This window comes from Camelus dromedarius, chromosome 1 (genome assembly GCF_036321535.1).
Source record: "Camelus dromedarius isolate mCamDro1 chromosome 1, mCamDro1.pat, whole genome shotgun sequence".
Lineage (NCBI taxonomy): Eukaryota > Metazoa > Chordata > Mammalia > Artiodactyla > Camelidae > Camelus > Camelus dromedarius.
In genome coordinates, this window is record NC_087436.1 from 32172514 (window position 1) to 32198626 (window position 26113).

At 37.8% G+C, this 26113-nt stretch overlaps 1 protein-coding gene across 1 annotated transcript; it reads left to right on the forward strand.

Annotated features, from left to right (window-relative positions):
* The first annotated feature begins 6324 nt into the window (after positions 1–6324).
* On the forward strand, positions 6325–20032 carry PGRMC2 (progesterone receptor membrane component 2). The gene is made up of 3 exons (XM_010977673.3): positions 6325–6779; positions 16205–16360; positions 17848–20032. The coding sequence occupies exons 1-3, from the start codon at positions 6362–6364 to the stop codon at positions 17943–17945; spliced, it is 672 nt and encodes a 223-aa protein (XP_010975975.1). The 5' UTR covers positions 6325–6361; the 3' UTR covers positions 17946–20032.
* The last annotated feature ends 6081 nt before the right edge of the window (positions 20033–26113 follow it).

Here is a 26113-nt window from a genome sequence, read left to right on the forward strand (position 1 = left end):
AAAGAGATGTTAAAAAATTCCAAATTTCCTTCCAACAGATCAATGTTACATGTAAAAGGAACATATATCAGAGCTACAGTAAAGTATTGTAGTGTTTTTTGAACAATTACTCAAAACCCCTGGGAGAAAATATTTTCACTAATTTTCACCTAAGGATTACTGAATCCAGTAAGTCAATACTCATTTTGTTTTTTTACCCAAACACTTCTGCTCATTATCACCAGTTAACCATCTGTCACCTCATTAGTCATCTCTTTTACATAATAAACTTAGATTTAAATACATAATTTTCTATTGTAAAGAATGCATTTAACAACAATCATTTATTCATCTTTTGTAAGCTCTGCACCTAATAATACCCCAACATGTTTTCTTATTCTGTCTTCTAGCAGAAAATTACATTCATAAACTAACTGGAGAGGGGGAACTCCATCCATTTCATTGAGACATATTTCCAATAAAATTTTAGTTCTCTTTAGTAATTATTTGTAAAAATCTGTAATGCAGTTATGATCAATTATGTGTTTCTAATAATAATTATAATAATAACTCAATCCAAAAGAAATTTTTGGTACTTAAGAATCTTTTGGTCATAGAAATTTTTTTTTAATTATAAATAATTTTTTATTGCAGAAAAGAAAGATTGGATAAGTAATAAAATACATTTGAGCATAAAATATATTTTTAAGACTTCTGTGGGGAAGTAGAATAAAAATACAAATTCAAAGAGAAAATAGAATAATGTAAAGTTTCTGTAAAAATGGATGATAGTGATTTTAAATTTCTATGGGATTTAATTTCATTAAATGCATTTTTAAGTGACATGACCCTTTTTATTTTCAAATGTTCATATTTACATTATACTAGAAATTACACTTTTTTGCAATTAAGGACAAAAAATTTCACATGTAAACCTAAAAATTATTTTCTGTGGTATGTTATCAAAAATGTATAAAGATCATTGCCTTAACCCTTTCAGCTTACCCATGAGATCAACCTGGGACATGTGAATCCCCCTTGGGTAAGAAGTTAGCAGTCAGTTAGGGTAGTCCTGTTGCCATCTTCATAAGGCCACTTCAATACTGATTTCACTTCTTTTGTGGAATGTTGTGGGGCCACTGGTAAAGTGTAGGCTTTGTTTCCAGAATGTCCTGAATGGGTCAGAACAATACATCAATTAAATCAGCTCCCATACTATTCTGTACCCAAGGCTGTAATTCACAAACTGTTCTATTTGCCACCTCAAATTTCCCACGAACTTGTTCATCATTATCAGAAGCTCTAAAAAGACCAAATAACATAAACATACTGTAAAAATTAAGAGCCAAAAAGATGTCCTCGATTTTATTACGACGCCTTCCCAATATGAATTTTCCAGCAAGAAGTGAAACATTCAGAGATCACATTATCTTTTTCTTCCAAATTATAGCCCAAAGTAATTAGTACCAACTTCATGTTAAAGTCCAAAATTATTAACGTCCAACATTGAACTCTCTTGCTCTTATGAATTAAAGTTCAAACAACAGGTTGTGTCACTGCCTGGCAGTGAACTTAGCTCCCAAACCTGGAGCTCCCGTTCCCTCAGAGGGCCTATCCTGTTAGCTTACCCCAAGCCTCCCTTGGCATGGGCAGGCCTGCCTTGGCACTGACAGACCTCTGTGAAACTCGTGGTATGAAGCAGCAGAGCAGAAAGCACACTTTCTGTGGGTGGCCTGGCTCCCATGAGAAAGGAAAGAGGAAGAAGGTGGGCTGCATGTGCCAAACTTACACATCAGGAAACTTGCTGGTGGTGCTGCAATAAAGTAGAGTGTTATGTTAGTGGCACCCCCTCCATACTTCAAGAAACATCTGATGTGGGAAAGAAGTGTTTTCCCCTAAAATAGAGAAATAAAACAGAATTACAAGAAACAGTCTCTGTTATTTAAGAAATATTTATTGAGCTCAATTCCTAAGCTAGGTTTGCTGGGAGATATACAAGTGAATCAGAGCTGGATGCTAACAACCAACCACTAGCATTTGTAACATAGTCATATGTCAGTGCCATATATTTTAGAGTTTTGTTACAGCAGTGCCCTACTTCCAGCACCAATTTTTGTATTAGTATAGATTAGGCTTTATTTGCTACCAAACAACCCCAAATAACTCAGTGACTTAGAACAACAGAAATGTATTTCTTGGGGGGAACGTATAGTTTAAGTGGTAGTGCACATGCTTAGCATGCACAAGGTCCCGGGTTCAATCCCTAGTTCCTCCTCCAAAAAAATAAAAATAAACCTAATTGCCTCCCACCCTGCCAAAATTAAATAATAATAAATAAATGAAATTTTTTTTATAAAAGAAAGAAATGTATTTCTCATGCATACAAACGTGTGTTAGCTGAGGTCTCTTTTCCACTTTGTCCTGATTCAAGGACCCTGACTGATGGAAGCAGCCACCATGTGAAATACTGTTGGGCTGGTAGATTAAAGAAGGCCACAAATTCTTTGTCACTCTTCTCCCCAGTCCCCATCAAGAGGTGGAGTTTACTTCCCTTCCCCATGAAACTGAGATGGTCCTGTGTCGGCTTTTACCAACAGAATATGTTATTTCCAGGCTTAAGGCTTATAAAGACCTGGAAGCATTTGCTTTTGTGGTTTTCAGAGTCCTGAACCATCATGTAAGGTATCAGGCTACTCTGCAGAAGAAGCCATGTGAAGTGATGCCCTGGGATAACACTGGAAAGAAAGGCTCAGCCATCCTAGCATCCCAGTTGAGCCTCCAAATTACTCCAGCCCCATATAATACCTGCCTGGAATCATATGAGAGAACTCAAGCAAGAATAGACATCTGCCCATGAGCCCTTTCAACCCACAAACCATTAGAGATAATAAAATGGTTAATGTTTTAAGTCATTAAGATTTGGGATGGTTTGTTATGCAGCAATAGATAACTAAAACATTCTGTCACTGTACCAAAAAGAAAGAGCATGAGAAATTGTACGTGAGTTCTTAAAGCTTTTGCTTCAAAGTGACACAGATCACTTCAATCACACTTCAGTGGCCATGCTGAGTTCAGAGGAATAGGAAAATGCAAGTCTACTATGTGTGCATGGGAAAAGAAATGGAAACATTTTGTTGGTTAGTACTAATACCTCCCAGAGAAAGATCAGGTCTAGAGAGGTACATCTTCCATAGCGATGACAAGTCAATCGGGGAATAATGGCTTAGGTTTGCTGGGGAAGGGAAGGCAGGAAAGCCACTTGTAGATATAGGGAGGCCTCTGAGTGCCAACTGAGTTTCTGAGATAGCTGAGCATCCCTGGGCATAAGTAACTGAGTAAAGGAAATGAGCATACAGGACAAGTCCCTTCATGTAGGAATGGAAGGGAAGGGAGGAAAGACAGAGCAAGTCACCAGTCAGAAAGTTACTGCAGTATTCAAAGCAAGAGTATCCTACTGGGAGAATTGGGGTGGGGGGGGGACCTCCCTCCTAGACCAGTTCAGAGGGCTTAGAATAAGCATAAATTACCCAGAGGACTCAAAAAAAAAAAAAAAAAAAGAAAAAGAAGAAGGAGAAGGAGGAGGAGGAGGGGAGGGGGAGGAGGAGGAAGAAGAAGAAGAGCTTCAAGTGTGAAGCTGAGTTACTTATTTTATCAAGAGTATAAAAGAAAAGGTTTAATTCCCATGGCAGATAATGTTAGTTACCTACCCAACATTCCCCACCCTACTTCCTTGACAACAGAACTTCAATACTGCTCAATTCCTCTCTTCCCTCCAAACTAATCAGGAAAAAGAAAACTACACACACATAATTCAGTTACAAGGTAAATCCTGATTGGTCTAAGCCAGTGGTTCTCAACCAGTCTCATCTCTCTAGGGAGTATGTGTGGGGTGGAGTGGAAGAGGGTTGGGTTTTTTGGTGTCACAATGCCTGGGGTTGCTACTGACATTTAGTAGGAAGGTACCAGAGATGCTAAACGTCCAGCAATGTACACCACAGTCCTGCATAAGTTTCCAAAAGCCAGATAAACACTTACCAATCCTGGTAGTCCCACGCTCCTTGTCAGTTACTGCTTTAGGGACTAGCTAGCAACCTAGTTCTGGTAAATAAGATATAAGGAGTGGACTTCTGTGAAGCCTCTGGTATGGCTTCTTCCTGACTGTTGATGTTGTCCCAATCATATGACACCCAGGACTGCTACACACCTTCTCCCTAAAACCAGTTTCTTCCCAACTCCCTGTTTACGTAATTGGCACTTCCATTTCCTTTTACCATGTCCTAAAGCAGTTTTCGACTTCTATTAACCATTAACCTTAACCTTAGGATGACCACTCATGAGACTTGGGTGGGACAATCTGATTTTACTCCTATTCTTCCTGTGTAATTAATCGTGACTCCTTTCACTTACAAAATTACGCCAGATTGGAGAAGGACAGACCATACATGGTCACTTACACCCAATTAAATATTGCTCACTCTGCCTTAAGATGCCTCTAAAGCAAGGGTCAGCAAACTATGGCCTGTAGGCTGTTTTTGTACCTCTGGAAAGCAAAAAAAAAAAAAAAAAAGTCTTTACGTTTTTAAACAATTGAAAAAGTCAAAAGAATGATATTCCATGATACCTAAAATTATATTAAAATTTCAGGGTCCACAGTTTTACTGGAACACAGCCATACTCATTCCTTTAAGAACTGTCTATGGCTGCTTTCTCACTACAAAGCAGAGTGAGTAATTATGACAAACAATGCCTAAAATATTAATGCTCGGCCCTTTAAAGAAAAGCTTACAGATGCCTGCTCTAAAACCACCATTAGTTCAGTGTTCCTCACTTCCTGCACAAATATGGTAGCCTACTAATTGGTTTCCCATTCTTTTTTCCCAGTCCAATGCTTCACACACCTGGTAGATACTCCATCTAGTGAAGAGTTTTGATTCTCACTTGCCCCTTCGTATCTTCAATGGTTCCTTCAAAACCAGCAATATGAAGTCCAAGCCTATCCCTTGATAATGAAGACTACAACCTTGGTTTTCCAGAGTTTGCTCCTCTTCAGTACTTAAATCCCAAATGGATCATCTGCTGTTTCTCCAATAAGCATACCATACGTCCCCATTGCCTGCCCACGTCTCTCCTTCATCCCATCAGCTCAAGATTAAATGAAAACTGTCACTCCCTCGGTACACCTTCATTCACCACAAGGGTAGTTCACAGCGGTGAGGCGGGATGGGGGGGGTGGTAATGGGGGAAACTCAGCGACACAAATACTACGGCGGGAGAGAGCACGTCAAATGAGTAAGTGAGGCGAGGGGCCCAGAATGAGGCTTCAGAACTGACATGTACGCTGGAATTTTCAGGACTCAAGAGGCTAGAAAATTCTAAAAGACCCAGGTAGACAAAAAGAAACTGTAAATAAAGCTAGATGAGCAAACAGAAGGACTACCATATCCTATCCACTTCTCTACCGCTCCAGAGATTACGATTTAAGAAATAATGACACCTTTAGTCAAAAACCTGAAAGAAAATTCTACAAGCCTTGGCCAAAACCACGGGGGAGTGGCTACTCGGTGTCAGCGCACACAGCACGTACATTCCTTTGGCCAAATAATCCTCGTGAGGGTTCCGAGCGCTCTCTCCTTGTCTGGCGACTCCAGCTGGTCGCCAAAACTTCTGGGCAGTTGCTTTGCCTGCCCGCCCACGCTCCGGGCTTCTGGGCAAGCGCGACGGCGCCCTGGGGGTTGAGAGAGAGACACCCCTTATCTGTTTGCGAAAGCAGTTAAAACCATGTCGCGGCATCCCAGTAAACTACCAGCCCGCGCCCTCCGAAAGGCGCTAGGGCAGACCCCGCCTCAGCAGCCGCCTCCGCGCACGCCAAGCTCTCGGGAGAAGCGAGAGCGAAGAGGCGGGAGTTCGCGGACGCAAACCCAAACCTGGGAAGGGAAGCGATTCCTGGGCGCACGCGCACAGCGAGGGGACTGGGCGGAGCGTGCCTCCCAGAAAGGTTGCAGAGGAAAGGAGAGCGCGTGGCGCCCGAAACCCGCGCACGCGCAGTAGTCTCGTCCCGCCCATGCGCGCGCGCGGCCGGCGCAGCTTCTTTTCTTCAGGCCCGCCCCTCTCTTTTGCTTCAACTAGAGGAGGTGACGGGCGAGAGCAGAGACGTGTGGGGCGAGGTGGGCGGGGCGTCGCACGCGAGCGCGGCCTGCAAAAGGAGGGAGGGGAAGGGAGAGATCCAAGACTACGTTACCCCGTCAACACCCAATCGGGAGCCGGCCTGACCCCACCCCCTACCCTCACGTTATTGGCTGGGAGGGCCCATGTGGGCGGGGCCAGCCGTGGGGTTGGGGAGGGCAGGGGGCGGGGAGGAGGAGGAAGGCGCTGGCGGGCAGTGATGGCGGCGGGTGATGGGGACGTGAAGCTAGGCACCCTAGGGAGTGGCAGCGAGAGCAGCAGCGACGGTAGCAGCGAGAGCCCCGGCAGCGCGGGAGCAGCAGCAGAAGGGGGTGGCTGGGCGGCAGCGGCGTTGGCGCTTCTGACGGGGGGCGGGGAGATGCTGCTGAACGTGGCGCTTGTGGCGCTGGTGCTGCTGGGGGCCTACCGGCTGTGGGTGCGCTGGGGGCGGCGAGGTCTGGGCGCTGGGGCCGGGGCGGGCGAGGAGAGCTCTGCCGCCACTCTGCCTCGTATGAAGAAGCGGGACTTCAGCTTGGAGCAGCTGCGCCAGTACGACGGGTCTCGCAACCAGCGCATCCTGCTCGCGGTCAATGGGAAAGTCTTCGACGTGACCAAAGGCAGCAAGTTCTACGGCCCGGGTGAGGAGTTGGAAGGGGAGGGGGAGGACCCCCTGCAGCTCAAGAGCATCCCCCTTCTGATGGGGAGGTGCCTGGGCACCGGGTTAGTTTGCCAGCCTTCTCGACGTCTGGACCCCCGCGCCTAGTCTGCGGCATCTGAAACGGCCCGCCCCCCACACACACCCGAGCTCGGGCACCTCCGGCGTTTCCCCCCAAAGTCGGATCCCAGTGTTGCCCCAGGAACCAGCTTTCATCTTTCTCCCATCCCATTTCTCCTCTCAGCCTTTTCCTGTGCTGAGTTTTTCAAAATCCTTTTAGTTGTCGCCTCAGCCTTTCCTGGGCTTTCTGATTCCTGGGATGGTTGGGGGCAGAAGGGAGGCAAGATTTCTAAAGTAGGGACCTAAAGTTTTAGGCCCTGTAATTCACAGCTTTCCTTTCTTTACTCTTCTTTTGCCGTTGATCTCCCTTTTCCCTCTACTACTGCCCATAAGGCCACGTTTAAGTATACGTAGTTCCAGGTCCCAACCCTCTAATCTGTGAAGTCCGGGCATATAAGCAACACTTCTAGAGTCTTCTTTTTTTTTTTTTTTAACCAGTTTTGGTATGGAGAGATGCTTTCCAAGACTAACAGTGTATGTGGGATGACACAGACCAGAATGCAGATTCCTAATAACTGCTGGCAAGGTTATTCGCCCTGAGTTTTGGGTTTTGGGGGTGGAGCTCATATACCCAGGAGGCGTGCCAATCTGGTTTCTTTCTATATCCTTTTTTTTTTTTCTGTCGTAGGGAGACACGCATCTAAATCCACGTTGATTATGACTTAATTGTGTTTTCACTGAGGAGAAAAAAAACTTTCAAAAAGCTATGAATTCCTATTCCCATGCACCAGTTCTGCAAGTTTAAAGATTTTTAGAACTTTGCTTTCATAGAACTGTTTATGTAGGGCACTTGGTTTAGAAACTTCTTTTACGATGTAGTTGGAGCATACATTTCAGATTATGCTGATAAACTTCAGTTCAGACTCAAGGAACCTGTTGTACCGTAAAATTGAGCAACATTGTACATGCTGGTTTTGTAGTTATTCTAAGCTTTAGAAAAAAGTGACTACAATAAAAAGTAAACAACAAAATTAGAAACCTAGAGTGACCTGTTAATTTGAAAGAGTACATCCAAGCCTTAATTCCAGGGGATTGGCAAATCTAAAAACAAGTTGGTTTCCTCGTTGATTTAATCTGTTAGTGAGATGTATTGACACTTGAAAATATATACTTCTGATTTTTGTGGTTAGATATGTTAGAAGTGCTGGAAGATATTTTAGAATTGCTTTGGTTTGTTCTTTCTTAATAAGAATAGAGAGAAGAAATTGGAGATTCTACATGTTGAAATATATATATGTCTTAGTTGCTTGTATTTTATGTGTATATCTGCATTCAGTCCAACCAAGTCATTTGCTTCTGGTTATATAAATATGAAAACCAGATGTCTCCCTACTCATATCAGCTGAAATGGTTAACATACTTTTTTGTTTGTTTACTTAAGAGCGTGTGGGATAACACGGTAGGGCCAAAGTACAAAATTTAAACGGACAGACCAAGTAGTTAATTTTTTTTAGTCAAGGATTTATACAGTATATATATTCAATGATTAGGAATTGTGTACAGATTTAGATTTTTAACGTAGAGTTTAACCAACTAGAAGATGTGCTTTTGTAGCCCCTATCTGAACTGACAGTGAAGCAACCGAAGTATTAGTGCAAAGAAGCATATGAGTCTTCATAGATAATGCCTTGCCACTATCTGAAAATAGCTAGGAAGAAACAGTCATAGACAGTTTGGCAGCATCCAGTGGCAAATGTTCTGCAACAGAAATTTTAAAATTAAGATAAGAGTCATAGTTATAATTTAGATAGCCTTTGTGTGGCTTGAGCCAGTTAGCACCCTCCCCCCAGATAACAACAGAGAAGCTAGTTTAGGTTAGCTTCCACTGACTCCTAGGTCCTGATGAGCAGGCTAAGAGTGATATTCAGTTATTTCATTCTAAGTACTTCTTGATTAACAACCTAATAGAGATATCTGGAGTATTTTATTATTGAAAGGTACCTTAAAGTTAACCAGATCATCTTATGGGCTTGAATATGTTGATATTTCACATCAATAGACGATATAACACTTTTCCAAAAGTCCTGAAGCCAAATTTCTGGCTACGAAACGGACTTGAGTTTTGATTTTAATTTTCATTTCTGTCCTCAAATCAATCAAGCAGTTTTGTAGCAAAATAATTCAGAAGCAATAATCCTTATCTGAGACTCTTCGCAACTTAAGAATGAGCAAAGGAAACCAGAAAACCTAGTTTCAATGCCTAGCCAGTATCTACTCTCATTTCTCAATGGTTTTAGCATTAAAAGATTGTTTTGTGAGGCTTTTTTGACGTTGACGATATTGTTCTTGTTAGGCATACATTTTTAAAGTTCCAGTTCTTAAAAAATTAAATAATAAGTTTAATTTAGTGGAGAGAACACATAATGGCAAACAGTTGGCATTAACTACATTTGTCAATATTAAATTTAGTAACAGTTCAGGCACTTGGCCAGGAGAATGGTCATGTAAGGAACAATGAAGATGGGAGGAGAAAAGAAACCAGGTTTCTTAAGCACTGACCACATCAGATCCATTGATTTGTCATTTCCACAATGCTTCAGTGAAGTTAGTAAATATTCCTGTCCTTCAGATGGGGAGTCTGAGGTTTAGGAATTTGGGGTAAATTGGCTTGGGTCACACAGACATGGCATTCAAATCCAGATATATTTGAGAACAAATCCTATCAACTCTATTTTAGGTAAATTGCATTCTGGGATAAACTTGTAGAGAATCTCACTGCTGTTATTTTGTATGACCTGTCCTGGTTCTCATAAAGATTTAAAGCCTCAAAGAAACACACTTTCATAACTTTATATTGTGCTGTTTGATATGGTAGCCACAAGCCAGGGGTAGCTGTTTAAATTTAAATTAATGAAAAGTAAATGTAATTGAATATTGAGTTCCCCACACTAGCCACATTTCAAGAGCTCAGTAGCCACATGGCTACCATATTAGACAGTGCACTTTATAGAGTAGCTCCATCTTCCCAGAGAGTTGTATTCAACAGCATTGATTCTAAAGGTCAAGGTAGAAGAAGGACACTCCATTTTGAGTTTATTATCTCACTTAATCTTCAAACAGCCCTAGGAGATAAGTAATGTTTCCATTTTACACATGTGGAAACTGAAACTCAGATTTTTCCCAAAGTCACATATCTAAGTGGCAAAGCTAGAAATCAAACCCAGTCTAACTGGCTTCACAGGCTGTCCCCTCTCACTGTGTCGCAATATAATACAATTTCACATTTCCAGAGTTGTAATAGATGAGGAAGACTCCAACAGATGGTTTAATTTTAAATGATTTGATGTAATATTACTGCAATGGAACTCTACCAAAACAGTGTTTTTTAATACATTATTATAATACATATTTAATGTATTCAAAATGGCAAGAAATGATACAATCCACCTTTGTAATAGTCTATCCACATTTATATATTTTGATATATAGCTTTCCCCTCATCCTATGTAGAGTATTCTTTGACACATACCAACTCTGTATTTTCTCCAACATAACCTTGTAAATTCCACTGGAAAGAAAAGTATATAAGAAGTACCCCCATGAGATGCTTATTGTTTAGGAGGTAGGGGAAAGGAGCACATATACCTTTCGTGTGTTTTTCCTCCTTTTTTAACTTTATGTTCAATATGTTAACTTTTGTTTAAAGTTTGCAAAATGCAGCTGAAACAAGACTTGCAACATATAGACAAACCTGTTCTTTCCTGAATGTCCTGTTAACACTAGCCTCTCATCCTAGTTTCTTGCTTTGAAGCCAGCTGGGTTTGTTGTTAGGGCAATTGCTCACACACATTCATTACCTATCAGTCAGATAAAGGGATGAGCTAAGTTTTCTAATGAATTTTGATACTCTGCCCAAATTTATACTAGTTATTTCTACAGTACCTACTTGGTTAGCTCCTCTGAATTTAATACCATTTCATTTTTTGTAATCTATGAGAGAATTTTGTATTAAATACTAACACAGAGTATAAGAGGATAGTTTAAAGCATATATGGGACCAGAAGATGTTGTTCAAGTTGGAGGGAAGGAGTAGATTTAGTAACATCTGGAGTTAGCCATTTAAGTTCTTTAAATAGTTCTTTTAACAATGTGACATAGACCACTCCTCCCCCATGTACCTGTGACAGACATCACTAAATAACTACTGTACTCTGAGAGCCTGCATCCTGTCTCAATATCTTTAATACAGGATTTCATCTCCACTTTTAAAATCTAAGAAGGAATTGCCTGAATTTCATTACATCGTTGGCTAAATAAGATGTTTTGAGAAATGCGAGTTCTCCGAGTCTTCAAAACATGCCTCTCTACCCTATGGAGTTTCTGGTCTTTTGAGAAAGGCAGACGATAAACAAGCATTTGATGATTATAATCTGTAATTAAATATGCTGTGAAAGAAATGAACAGGATATATAATAGAGGATAACAAAGGACTTTAGATGGTTAAGAAAGGTACCTTATGTGTATTAGTCTGTCAAGAAAGTAGGAGTGGATATTTAAGCAAAAACCTGAAGGAGCCAGCTATACAGAGAGAGGTTGGGTGTTTAAGTGTTTTGAAGCTTTCTAGCACTAGATCTAGAACTGACAACACTGTGTTAATGAGCAAAGGAATAAACATCCTTATCACTGGTACTGATTTTCAGATTTGACTTCAGCCTTTGTTTGATTAGTATTACCTCAGTGTTTCTTTTTCCATCCTTTTACTTTCAGCCAATCTGTATTTTACTTTTCCCTTATGAATAACATAGCTGGATTTTTTTCATTAAATTTAAAATCAATACTGTCTTAACAACTTAGTTTAATCAGTTTATATGTTTTGTCACTGCTAGTATATTTAGATTTATTTCTGCCCTCTTATTTAGTAATTTCTCTTTGTCATACTTTTCTTTGCCTTTTTTCCCCACCTTTTTTCCTTCCCAGACTGATACTTTTCATCCACTTTTTCTGCCCTATTGATTTGGATGCATTCTATTTTTTCTGTTATTACAACTAGACTTGGTTTTACTGTGGTTTTTCAAACTCTATCCCCAAATTAGTTAAATTAGTAACTTTTTAAAAATAGTCTTCATTTAAATTTACCAATATAATTATCATTTTCTTTATTCACTGTCATTTCTTGCATCTCATTCTTTTGTTCAGGGTTCAGTTTTCATTTTAGTGAGGTAGAAAAAATTAGATAATCACTCTAATAGTTACAAAATTATCTGTTATACATATTAAATATTTACTTCCTCCTGCAAGTTTCTGCTCATTAAACTTGTGTCACCCTATTGTACTTGATTGTATTAAAGAAAGCAGTTTGAGGATGCACTAACTGGTAGACTTATTGATTTCTGAACTTTAAAAATCTGTACCATAAGTTGTACTAACTCTTAAAACTATTAATGAAATCTGAATTCTAACTAGTATAATGTCATTTTGGTATATTTAACAATATCTTAGAAATAAGATTTATCTTTAAAATGATGTCCTAGAATATTTGTTATATAAGTACTTTTCAGCATTATATTTTAGTCTTTGATAAAGCAAGAGTATGATTCTCTTAGTTATTACTGAAATGTTAATGTCTAAATGAGCCTTAATAGTCAAAATAATCTGATTAGTTTATATAAGCTAGCTTTTTAAAAAATTATATCATACCTAAAGACCTAATACCATTTAAAATTTGCTTTTCTTGAGTAGCTCTGTTATTATGGATAGCCAAGTATAGTTAGCAAAATAGTAGAATCAGTAACATTTAGGTTTGTTATGTTAAGGGGGTAGGTAGTGAAAAGAAGTATTACTGACTTCTCAGATATGCTTCTGATTGTGTTAGGAATGCAGAGAAATATGCTTTAACTAGACTTCAAATCCTTTCTCTGAGTAACCCATCCTTTTCCAACTATAGTTCTTAATATTATTTTCTTTATGGTCTCATGGGAAAAAGCAAAGAAAACTGTTTTCAAAAAACCCTTTTCAGAAGTTAATGCTTCCTGAGGGAAATTCAAAACATGTGGAGAGGACAGCTTAATATAGTTTAGAGAGTGGGGAAATATGTTAATCATTGAATCATTCTTTTCTATTCAACAGTTAACAAAACATCATTTTCTCTAGAATTAGCCTTGGATTATTAACTGTTGATTCAAGTTCACTCTTACCAAGCCAAAAAAAGAACATGTTTTATAAAGTTTTGTTTTTACATCATTCAATGTTGAGACTTCCCTAGGGGAGCTGATGGAGAATTTTGCTAGAGAATGTGCTGGTATATTACTATACTGAAAGATGGAGGGTTTTCTGACTCCTATTTTTATAATGACCATCTTTTTTCTCTCTCCTTTTTACCATCTGGATGTGCTTCATGGTTGATACTCTCAAGTGTCCTGAAGTAGACTGACTTTTGTAGGTCAAGGAGGGAAATATTACAACACAGCGCTAAGAAAAGCTGTTGATGTCTCCTACACCTTTTTTGTTCATGCTCTTCCATTTTGATTTAACAGGTATTCTAAACTAGCCATTCACCTGAAGTTTTGTGATTAGTGAAATGCTTCAGTTTTCAGGGTTATCATTCCATCTTTGGGTTTGTGTTAAGTTTTCTCAAAATGTACTGTGTTTGGCGAAGTTAGAAAAGTAGAAAATAGTACTTCCCAATTCTGTCAGTAATTTTAGGCAAGTCACTGAATGCCTCTGCTCCTGTTCATCTGCCAAATAGGGAAGGCAAAAACTGTCCCTTCCACTTTGCAATACTGTGAGAGGAGTCAGAATGCTAGGAAATGCTCGACAAATTTGAAATTCTCATTTTACATTTGTAGGTATTCATAACCCTGATCAGTTTTATTTTTCCTTTTGTGTGTTTGATTCACTGTTTTAAGTTTGTAAGCACTGATTCAATCAGCATTAAGAGCCTATATAATGTTCAAAGATTTTTTTTGTTGTTTCTCAAGAAAAAAAAATCGCACTAGTTGTGTGTGTGTGTGTGTGTGTGTGTGTATGATGTCCTTGCTTAGTTTTAAAAGTTAATGTTTCTCCAAAATAATCAACTCCAATGAAAGATCTTCAGATTTTACTCTGTAAATACAAACAGTATTGAGTTTCTTTCTCTTAAATGTTTCATCATACCCTTTTGAATGCCAGTTGAGATAATGGGCAAAGTTTGAAAGCTGTAAATGTTGCCCAATTGTTAATTGAAAGTGTCCCATTTTCTTATATAGAAGACAAGTTTAAACATATAAAATGGTAGCCTAAGTTTATATTAATAGGAGAATGGTTAAATAAATTATAGGTATAGCCATTCAGTGGGAAAATATATAACTATTAAATGTTAATTGTGATAGTCACCTAATATTAAGTAGCAGTATGGAAAATAATTAAGATTGGAAAAGCAAAATAAAAAAGTATATTACTAGAAGTATTACCTTTATTTTAGGTAACATCTAATGTTAGATATTAATATATTTATTTAGATAAAAAGATATTTTAAAATATATTTTTAAATTTATTGCTAATGCCACTTCTGATTTCATGCAATAAACTTTTCAGAGAACTTTATGGCATAGTAATTTCTGAAGTTCAAATTAATGCTCATAAAAGTTAAGATTTTTTTCCAAGTAAATTCTTGAATTCTATTCTTAAAGAGACAGTTTTCTGACACATAACTTTCAATTTCCTAAGTGCTTTCAAATATGAATATGGCTATAAATATTATTTTGCTCATTTAAAAATCAAGGAATTTCCTTTTTTTTTTAACTTGTATACTTATTAGAAAATACTTTATTCTGTTAACTGGACAATAAGCTCTCTTATTGACTACTCTGTTGCTCATAATAGTTAAACCAGTAAATCTGGTTTTTAAATTACTTTCTCTAAATTACCTTTGTCATATATGGATAACTTTAAGACTCAGGAAAACAGTATTTTCTTTTGTAAAATTATGTTATTTTAGAAATCTTGTTTATTAGCATGTGATTTTTTTAAGGGGTTTTTTTGTGTTTTTTGGGGGGTAATTAGGTTTGTTTGTTTGTTTGTTTGTTTTAAATGGAGGTACTGGGGATTGAACCTAGGACCTCGTGTGTGCTAAGCATGCACTCTACCATTGAGCTATACCCTCCCCCCACCATGTGTAATTCTTAAAACATTTTAAACAGGAAATTTAAGTGGTCCTCTCTCTGCGGCCTAAGATGAAGACAAAATTAACCCTTAAAAGATTTGTATTATAAAAATCATTTTTTAAATGGCCAGACTTAACCAATTGTATGAAGTAGAATTCTCTCCTCCCCAGAAACATTGCCACTGTTAAGTACTTGGTCTGTATTCTTCCTGATGTTTTTCAATGCATATACAAACATGGGTAAAATGTGTGTATGTGTATATTCTTTTTTAATTCAGAGCAAGTCATACTATATACTCTTCTGAATTCCTTTTTTTAGTTAATATGTCATGGACTTCTTTCTGTGCCTGTACATGTAGAGTTGCCTCATTCTTTTTGATAGCTATATACCATTCCATTAAAGTAATGTGCTATAATTTATGTAACCAAATTCTTGATATAGAAAAGTAGGCTGTTTGGATTTTGTCTATTATATGTGTTTTTAAAAAGTGAAATGTCTTTATCATCATGAATTGGGGTGGAGATTTTACCATAAGTGAATCTTTTTAAAGGGTCAAAATCTAGAGTTTCTCCTTATTTGAAATTGCAGTTAATTCATATGAAGAAATTTATTATGTTCCTACTTCATGTCAGGCACTGTGTTGGGCACTGAGGAAACAGAAGTGCGAGACAGTTTCTGCCCTCAAGGACAAACTTTGGGAATGGCTCACTTCTGTTAGCTGTTCCTCCTTAGACAGGGTGATTCCTGATTCCTTGGACAAAATGCTAATCATTTTGTGTCAGTTGAAAAAACTGTTCCTTATGGCCATATACATATCTAGTCGATGTTCTGTTGATTATTTTTAGATGCCACAGTTAATTAACAGTAATCAGTAAAGCATCATTTCGTCTTAAGAAAACTGGCTTCCAAACCAGACTGTTCAAGTTTCCTCTTCTCCCTAATACTTCACAGTCTTAATCTTTGAATATGTTTCTGAGTATCTGAAATAATTGAAATTTAAAGTTTAAATTTTTAGTGAAACACTTTACTTTGGTCAAAAGACAGATTTCCAAGAAATTTCTTCTCATTATTGCATCTAGTGTCTGTGCATGTTTTGAAATTAAGGGTTTGCACCAAATATGTCATGAGGTTTCTTTTATTTGACTTTTTTCTTTGAGACATTCTAAAGTATTGTTAGGTAATCTAAATAATTTCTTTTCTTCCCTAGAGGGTCCGTATGGAATATTTGCTGGTAGGGATGCCTCCAGAGGACTAGCAACATTTTGCCTAGATAAAGATGCACTTAAAGATGAATACGATGATCTCTCAGATTTGAATGCCGTACAAATGGAAAGCGTTCGAGAATGGGAAATGCAATTTAAAGGTACCTTTTTTGTCGGGTTCTTTTTGCAAATATTAAATTTATGGCCAAAGAAAGTACTTGCTATTTCATCACTCTTTAAGAGCCTAATGATACCTTCTGTTTTAATCCCCATCATTACTAAGAGCCTAATGATACCACCTATTTTAATCCCCATCATTATTCGATGATTGTTACATGTGATTATTATTTATAAAATCCATATTTAAATATTGAATCTAAAATTTACAAAAATTACGACACCTTTAGTCTTAAAAGGTTTGTTCACTAAGGTATACTTTTTAAAACATAGGCTTATAGTTAAAACTGAATTGATTACTGATATTGATACTATAATTTTAAGTTTATTCCAAAATGATTTTATTGATCTTACCTTCAAACTATAAAGAAAAAAATGTTATTCCCCTTTATTATATATCCTTGTGACATCACATATTACTACCTCTGTGACACTCTGGACAACTATTTAAATGACTGTGGATCCCTTTGAACAGTTCTGGCTTCTTGGCACTTTCTTAGACTGGTTCTGCTGTATGAAGCAGTCCTCCTATCTCATCCCCTTGGTTTTTCAATTGATTCATTTAACCTAGGTTCAAATTCTTGATAAGGAAATGACTCAGCCTTGGGTATGTCACCTTGGACATAACAATGTTCTAAATTAAACACCTAGTAACATAAAACAAGCAATGTAACAGAGATCTGAGGAGAGAGTTTGATGGGAGAAAGAACAATAATGTACTAGGGGCCACTCACTGAGATCTCAAAGAACACAGGGTAATAAGTAAATTAATTTTCATCTCCTCATTTGGTTTGTTTTCTTGGTGACCACTCACATATGTCACATCTTCTCCCCAAGAATAATTCTTGGTTGGATCCACTTTCCATGTGATTTTCCACCCCATGTACTCTTCTCCCTACTTCCTCTGTCCCAAGAAAGTCACCATTTTCTGTTTTATGGTCCTCTCTAGTCCAAACTAGAGTTGTATACAAAATCCAGTATATTTATAGATTTCAAATAACTGTTGGAAATTCCATATATTGCCAGCTTGTCTCTTTAATTACAATACGTTGGGCTATTAAGATTTAAAGAACTATTCTGAGACTCACAGTGCACATTAAACCAGTTTCAGAGTACATGTCCCCAAACCTGTTCCAAGAGCCTGGAATGGGTGGCTCCAAGGTGGATCCTGGACATGCATATTTCTAAAAAAGATCTTCAAGTGATTCTGATGCAGTATCCTTGATTAAGAACTATCCTTGATATGGAACACTCTTCTGCAAAGCACAATTCCCAAGCTTTATAAGTTCCCTGATCCTGTTTTCTTCTGTTCAAGCCTTACTTGAGTACAAAGACCAGACAAGGTAAACAATAGGAAAAACTTAGCTTGTTCTATATGATTCTAAAAAAGGGACAAACACCTTCCTTGCTGTATAATGAAATAGTGAAATAAATTTGATCACTACTGATTTTGTATTGATGTATCTTTCAGAAAAATATGATTATGTAGGCAGACTCCTAAAACCAGGGGAAGAACCATCAGAATATACAGATGAAGAGGATACCAAGGATCACAATAAACAGGATTGAACTTTGTAAACAACCAAAGTCAGGGGCCTTCAGAACTGCAATTCTTACTCCCTCTCACAGAATGTCCAGCATCTTTGGGTTTGGTTCACCTGCTGCAAAAAAACATTCAACAGATTGTCTGTGCAAGCTAAATGAGTCTCACTATGAAGATTCAAATACGAGACATTATTTATGCTGCCAAACTCATTTGTTGCAGTTGTTTGTAATGTCTGGTGGGGCTTCTTCATCCTGAAAAGGAGAAGATAGGGATTTTTTAAAGAGCAAGAAAGTGATGAGATTACTCTTTCCTTTTTTCTCTTTTTTCTTTCTTTCCTTTTTTTTTTTTTAATCGAAGACAAATTGATATGTATTTGCTACTTATGTGTACAAATCTCAAAAAACAGTAAGGGATTCCTATTTCATGTGCTGTGGTTTTGTTTTAGCAATGAAGGAGGGAGAAAACCTGGCCCGCAGAGTTGGGGGTCCACATCAATTCGAGTACTTAGGGCTACTGAAATATTGTAATGTGAATTCCCAGACTTTTCTTTTTGGGTTTTATCAGGGAAAAGAAGGATTAAAAGAAAAAAAAAGAAAAAAAAAAAAAAAGAAACCCTATTTCTAAGAAATCTTTGGAAATTAGGAGAAGGGATTTCAAGTGGATTTAAGTCAAAGCTAATTCTCCAACTGTAAGATTGAAACTAGTTTTTAGCCCTTTCCTTCCCCTGGATCAAATCAATATTAATTGTGCCTTATTTCACTTACATAGACTTGAATTATTTTTAGGGAAAGCCCCTGTGTGAATTGAGAAGTCACTACAAGCAGCAATGAGACTGAAGTTGGAATATTCTGTTGACTGCAAAACCTTGATGTCATTCTGTGTATATAGAATGTAAAAGGAATATTCAGTGTTACTGCCATATATGTTAATACACACAAACTTAATTAGCATTGTAATGGCCAAATGCATTCCCCCATGCTTTTCTCTTTTCAAAGAAAATTGAAAAACAAATCAACAACTCTGTCCCCCAACAGCTGCCTAATTTTGGGAGTCTGACTCTCACATCTCACTGGTGTGGGTACAGGGGGCTGGAGTATGGATGTTGTATGGGTGTGTCTGAGTGTGTGAGAGCGCCTTGGAAGGGACTCTGCAGATACTGTAAATACCCATACCATTTTAATAAAGCATGTACAATAAACCAAAATAAGCTTGAGTTGAACTTTATATACAAACTGTAAGCCAGTGGATTATGAAATGATCAAGATTGTGCATTTGATTCAAGATAAGGAAAAATCTTGGAAATGAAAGGCAGACACTGGTTAACCAAGTTGTACACATTGTACCACATTCACTGTAACTTTAGGAAGAAATTCCACTTTGTGGAATGTTCTCAAGAGATCTGAGATTATTCAGGTAAGAATTGATATATTAAAATGTACATATTTTTACTTTATATTTTGATGCCAACTGATTATACTAGCAGTAATAGTACTCCAGGTGTAGTTATTGAACACAAAACAATGAAGGATCTTATACTGATAGGTATTAAATTCTTCTATTGTTTGAAAAAGCCCTTACTAAAAGTCCAATATATGTCCATTATTTGAGTTCATCATGACTATTTAGGTTCTCAGTTGGGGACAAGTTACACCAAAAAGACAACTTTATTTAATAAGTCACCAGTTAAAGAATTCTGCTTTATGAGTATAATATATGTAGAAGCCATCAAAGAAAGAGGAACTTTTAACTGCAATAATAAGCTAAAGTATGTAAAATACTACATTCTGTTATATTCAGTCTTGGAATGTTTGGTAGAAAATGATGACCTTCAGCCAAATCTTTGCTGAAGACTGGTTGGAACGACTGAAGAGTGTTGGTAAATGCTTTGTGTGTTTTTATGTAAAATGTTTTCTAAACAGATTTGTTAAAGTATATGTCCTCTGTAGTAAGCTGGTATATATATGAATCATTTGAGCCTAAAGTTAAGAAAACCTACACTTGTGAATAGAGAAACCCTAAATATTCATGCGTAAAAATTATGGAATCTGTTTAAAAAAGATGAGTAATTTTGTGTTTTGGACTTGAAATAAACAGTGTTCTATGGACAATTCCTCAGTTTCAGTTGAGTGTTGTCATTCTCAGGTAAGTTGATGGGCAGTCACTGAGTAAGGGGATGGGAGCTGTGGTGGTATTTTTGCTGTTGTTTTCCCCTTTAATCACTATTTCCCTAACTTGCCTGATTGTTAGAACCACTTGAGGTGCTTTAAATACAAATTTTTTGGTTGCCAGTCCAAAGCTACCACCCACTGAGCCAGAATTGAAAGAGAATGGATCTCAGACTATTTGTAAGAAGTGCCTTGGGTAATTCTTATGATTGGGTCCTTTGAGAAACACCACAACAATCTTTTCATGTTACACAATTGACCCTTGAACAACAAGGGTTTGCACTGTGTGGGACCACTTACATGCAGGTTTTCTTCAATAAACAAGTACTACAGTACTTCACGATCCACACTTGGTTAAATCTGCAGATGTGGAACTGCAGATCCAGAGGGCCATAAGGGGAATTTCATTCAGCAGAGATCAGCATCTCTAAACCCCCAAAAGATGTGCGGGGGGTGGGGGTGGGGGTCAACTGTATTGTCTTTGTCATCTACTTGAAATGGACCTTAACCTTAGATAACTTTGGTCTGATTCCCTGTATTTGGTTTTGTATCATTCCCGAAATTTCCATAGCATTTCTGAGTTAAAAATCAGGAGATTTCACATAAAATTAATATGTGATTTTTTTAAATAATGAAATTTTATTTTCAGTTTTTTTTCTTTTGATAACATCTCCAAGTTGGCATGTTTCCCAAATAAAGTCTATACTGTGTGTACCAGCCAGTGTCTCCATTAGGAAGCGAACCCATTCAGGTTATAGATCAAGTTTTTAAAAACTTGACTGGTGCTAAGGCTGTTTATGTTTTCCTGATAGTCATTCTGCCTGCCTTTTTTTAAATATGCAGAATCTGACACTTTACCTGCCTCTATCCACAACCCAGAAAGCTAAAGTTAATATATTGAACTAGTACTGGAGAAAACTGTTCTCTAGAAAACTTGACATAAATCAGACTCTCCTCACCCAAGTCCATTTACCTCTATTGGTAACTAAGAAGTACAGCACATTGCTAGAAATAGATGCCACTTTCACGTTAACACAGTGTATAGCCTTACAGTGCTTTTATGGATTCGAGTAAGCTGGTACTACTATAATACAGAATATATAAAATGTATAAATTGCTTTGGGCATAGTGGAAATAAACATTAAATGTGATGGTTCTTTTCCTCTAATGAATTAAAACTAGCAAATGCTCAAAGATTGCTTTTGAGTATGTATGTTCCATTAAGGTCAGCTATCAATTTGGTAGATGGTACTAATCACAGATTATGATGTATTTGTTGTGGAAAGAAAGTTCAAGTAAGGCCCACCCAACTTCTCTTTACTGTTAGTAGGCGAGACTCATCACTCCCAGGCGATGTCAGAAAAGCCTGTACTTTCTCACACATGTGAGTCAGACTTTGCATTTGTTCTACCATCACTAATAACAACATTTGGTCTGCCGGTGATCACTCCACTCAAGAGAGCACTTGAGGTGCTGTGAACACTGGTTTATTCTCAAGAGATTTTTCTGTCTTACTATATCTGCATACTTACTATATCCCAGCTAAACCAAATTGTGAAGTTTGGTGTAACAAGACTGGTAAACATTTGCATATTTCTTTGCTACATAGCATTTTTAGTGATGACTCATGTTCTCGCTCAGAGAGCCACTGCTGTATACTCTCCTGACTTGTCTTCCTGCCTCCATCGGTTCATGGTCCCTGTTGGCAATCTGAAACAAATTTGACTTCTTTGTTTCCCTACTTAAAGACCTTCAGAATTTCCCTGCTCCCTATTTCAAGACAAGGTTTAGGCCCTCTTCATCAGTTCCCACGGCACTACCTGCTGCATAAAACCACTTGTAACTCCCAGAACCACCCTAGGTATTTGCCCACTCCATTCTTCATTCTGTATTATACTCTTCCCCACACCTTCCCAAGTTAATACCTTCCTAGCTAATTTGCTCAGTCTTGGAGACTCAGGTTCAGACTCAATGCCTCCAGACTGAATTAGGCAACCCCAATTCCATGCCACCATATTAACACAGGTGATTCTGTATTGCTGAATTTACTATGTTGTGTTATAATCATCTGTCTCCCTTGATAAGCCAGGGACCAGAGCATACCCATATTTTAGGCCCAGTTTCCCAAATTTAGTTCAGGGCTAAACAGTATTTGCTCAAAACTTTTTGTTACGTAAGTTCATAAAATGAGAGGGAAGACTAATGGCAATACATTTTAAACAGGGCTCCAAAGTAATATTAAGAACTGAGTAGAGAGCCTAGGAATTTATCAGGGCAGCACCTTTTCTTGGTTTCATTTGTGGGCTTGCAAGTAAGAGTTTCAAGAGGTTTTTGTGCTGTAAAGAAAAATGTGGGGAAACCACTGAACTAGATGATTTCTAGCACCCTTTCAGTTGATGGATACAATTCAAGGATAGAACCATGCAGTCTGATTTATATCTAGCAATGCTATATGACAGCAAAATACAGATTTGTCTTCACAACTGGATGAAAGCATAAACAGCAGAGTGCAACCTTGACCTGAGTGCCTAACTAATCAAAGCTGTTCTGCAGCAACAACTGCTTACAGGCTTCATCAAAGAGGGAACCAAAAGAAAATGGAGGAAATTTTTTTCCTTACAACTGAAAACACTCATCAATGCCTTTGAAATCCTACCCAGGGAATCCTTTGCTCCCTTCCACTATGGCCCCCTGGCCTACCACTCCCATCAGAGGCACAAATTTCATTTCCTAGCCTACTCCAGCGGTAATTTAGAAAAAAGGAAGTTTAAATTCGATCTTACCAATGACAAACTGCAATGTAATAAAAGCATAACGAACAGCCCCTCTTGTGGCACTTGCCTGGAAAGAAATGCCTTATTTGTAGGCGGGAAGACCTTTGTCCTTACAACTGTGCTAAAGAAGACAAAGCAAGATAAGATAGGAATAAATAACCTTTTTCATGTAAGAAATGCAGGAGCAAGCATTTTAATTCCTTCTGTTTCAGCTATGTCTGTGGTGGAACAAGTTGAGGCCTTGAACGGGGTCTGAGGCTTTCTGTTGACCTTGAGCAAGTTTCTGAATTTCTATGATCCTAATTTTCCTCAGTTGCAGAGAGAGACTAATAATACCTACCTCAGAGGCAGGAAATAAGATAAAGGCCGCCAACTCCATGACAGACTACACATTATTCCTTCCTTCCTCTACTTTGCAGTGGTAGAGAAATATTTTAAGTATCTTTCTAGGTGGTGAGACAGGATGGAAGGGAGCAGGGCACAGCCATTCAAGGAATGCCACAGCAATTAACATCAAAATGGTGAAAGATTCAACCCCCAGTAGGCCTTGAGGCTCAGGATGATGAGATTTAACTTCTAGTAGATCCTGAGCTTCATCATAGGCCCACTGTACTATATTAACATGATGAATAACACGCCCACAGGCGCCACAGCAGCCCCAAGGCTAGCCACAAAAGGTCAAAGAGTGGGAAATGGCCAATTTCCTGGGAATCCCAGCCCCTTCCCCAGGCTACTTAGACTGGTGCTTCCACTTAATAGCATATGAAGCCACCAAGCCCATAAAAACCAGCAACACGGTGCCTCCTAGCTGCCCCTGTCTCTCCCTCTTCGGAGATGGCCCACACTCTGTGTATGGAGTGTGTACCTACTTTTAATCTGAGCACCCAACCCCGACACCTCGTGGCCTTTCTCTTGCCTTTCAATGTATCTCTCTGAATAAATTCACTCAACTGTGGCTGGCTCTTGAATTCTTTCCTGCATGAAGCCAAGGACCCACACTTGGCGGGGCACATCCCAGGGGCTCAACTAAGACCTAGGACACAGCCCCACATCTGTTTTCCTGCATCAGTGGTATGTAGTTTTTTTTTTTATTTAAAGTTAACAATCTGAATAACCTTTTGTTAATTAAACTGATAGTTCTAAATCTGAAAAATGATTACTAGCTTTACTTCAGTTTATCAGTAACAAAGTATTGATGTGTTTGATAACAGAGCATCAATGTAATACTAAAGTTCAGGATCCACATTTATTAATATCCTCACATGCCCAACTCATAATTTATTTAGAATCTAGATTTGGGTGGAGGTTACCCTGAAATCACTTGCACAACTTGGTTAATCATTTGTGTAAGTTGTAGATGAGATGTCAGAGACAAAACTGATTATATTAAATTTAAAACACTTCATTACTGACCACGTTTATTATAGAACAGTATGCACATTGTGTATAAGTTAACTGTCTTTAGGAGCAAAATTGAAAATGCAAGATTACGGCAATGCAATGAGTTCACCAGTGTGTTTGCTGTTTAGCGTCACAGATTTGTGTGCATTGTTTTAGTAAACCTTATTTCAACTGCCATGAAGTAATTCAGAATCATCTCACAATCCAATTTGTGTTAAGCAAAACTGGTGATTAGAATGGCTAAATATATTGCAAATGCACTGCTCAAAGATTTTCCTCAAATGACTGAATCTCTTGAAGTAAATTAGAATTTCAGTCATCATAAATGAAAAAAATCAGACTGACATATTTCTAACATGTATTCTTGAGCAGTCAGAATTTAGTTTAAATTAGACTTAACTCATGATACTTAACTATGTGTCAACATGGCTCGTCTATGGTGCCCAATTGTTTGGCTAAACATTAGTCTAGATGTTGCTGTGAAGGTATTTGTGTATGTGAGTAACATTTACAACCAGTTGACTTCAAGTAAAACAGATAACCCTTCATAATGGAGGTGGGAGTCGGGGATGGAGGTCATCCTATCAGTTGAAGATCTTAAGAGTTAAAACTGTTTCCCAAAAAAGGAAGCAATTCTGCCTCAAGACTACAACATAGAAATGTTTGCCTCAGTTTTCAACCTACTGATTTGTCTCATAGATTTTTGGATTTAAGATTGCACATCAACTCTTACCTGAATTTTCAGCTGGTCAGCCCTATACATTTCAGGTTAACCAGCCTCACAATTATGTAAGCAAATTCCTTAAAATTAATCATTCTCTCATTATAGATAGAGAGATGGAGATATCTATATATAGATTTAGCTCTATGTTCAAAGATTTAGATATATCTCCATCTATCTATCTGTATCTCCTATTGGTCTATTTTTCTGGAGAACTCTAATACACAACTATTTCCTAATTATTAGTACATATGAGACTTAAAAGTTCATTTTTGTAATTAAATAACAAATCCCTTCTTGATTTAGTTCAATACTTTATACTTGATCTTATATGGCTACCTAGGCTTCAGTTTCTTAACTCTGAAAGACATTTTAGCCATGAAATATAATACTTTAACCAATATGCCTCCCATTGTTTCCAGATAAAATCTGAAATAGCTTTTTATTTAATCTTTGAAATAAGATGTCATCAGAGGTCATGAGACTGACAAAGAGGAAAGATGAACAAAATTAATCCTCTCGAAGACCAAAGTCAATGTGAAATTTAAGATAAGAGCATAATCTAGTAATTTTATTCAAAATCACTTCCCTTAACCCAAAGATTGATTTTTAAAAACATTTTTAACAAAAGTAACATGAAATCATTGTCTTTAGGGGAAAACAAAACCCTCAAACATTGCAGCTAATAGAGTGTTTGACCCTGCCCTAACTCCAACTCCTGATTCCTCTCCAAAGACAACCATGATTTTCAGTTTAGCGTGTACCCTTCTGATCTTTTTTGTAAGCGTTTACATTAATATAGCTGTACTTGTGGAAATATTGCAAAGCTTAAGTTCCAGAAACTGTAGACAAGCTGCCTGGGTTTAAATCCTAGCTGTGCAACTTTAGGCAAGACATTCAACTTCTCTATGCCCAGTTTTCAAGTCTGTAATATGGGGATAATTATAGTACCCAATTCATGGGGATGTTTTGAGGTTCAAATGCATTCATCTATGGAAAGCACTTAGAACAGTGTCTGACTGGACAGCAGCATGTAAATCAGTGAAGCTAGAACACTCCATTATACCATACACAAAAATAAACTCAAAATGGATCAAAGACTTAAACATAAGACAAGATACAATAAACCT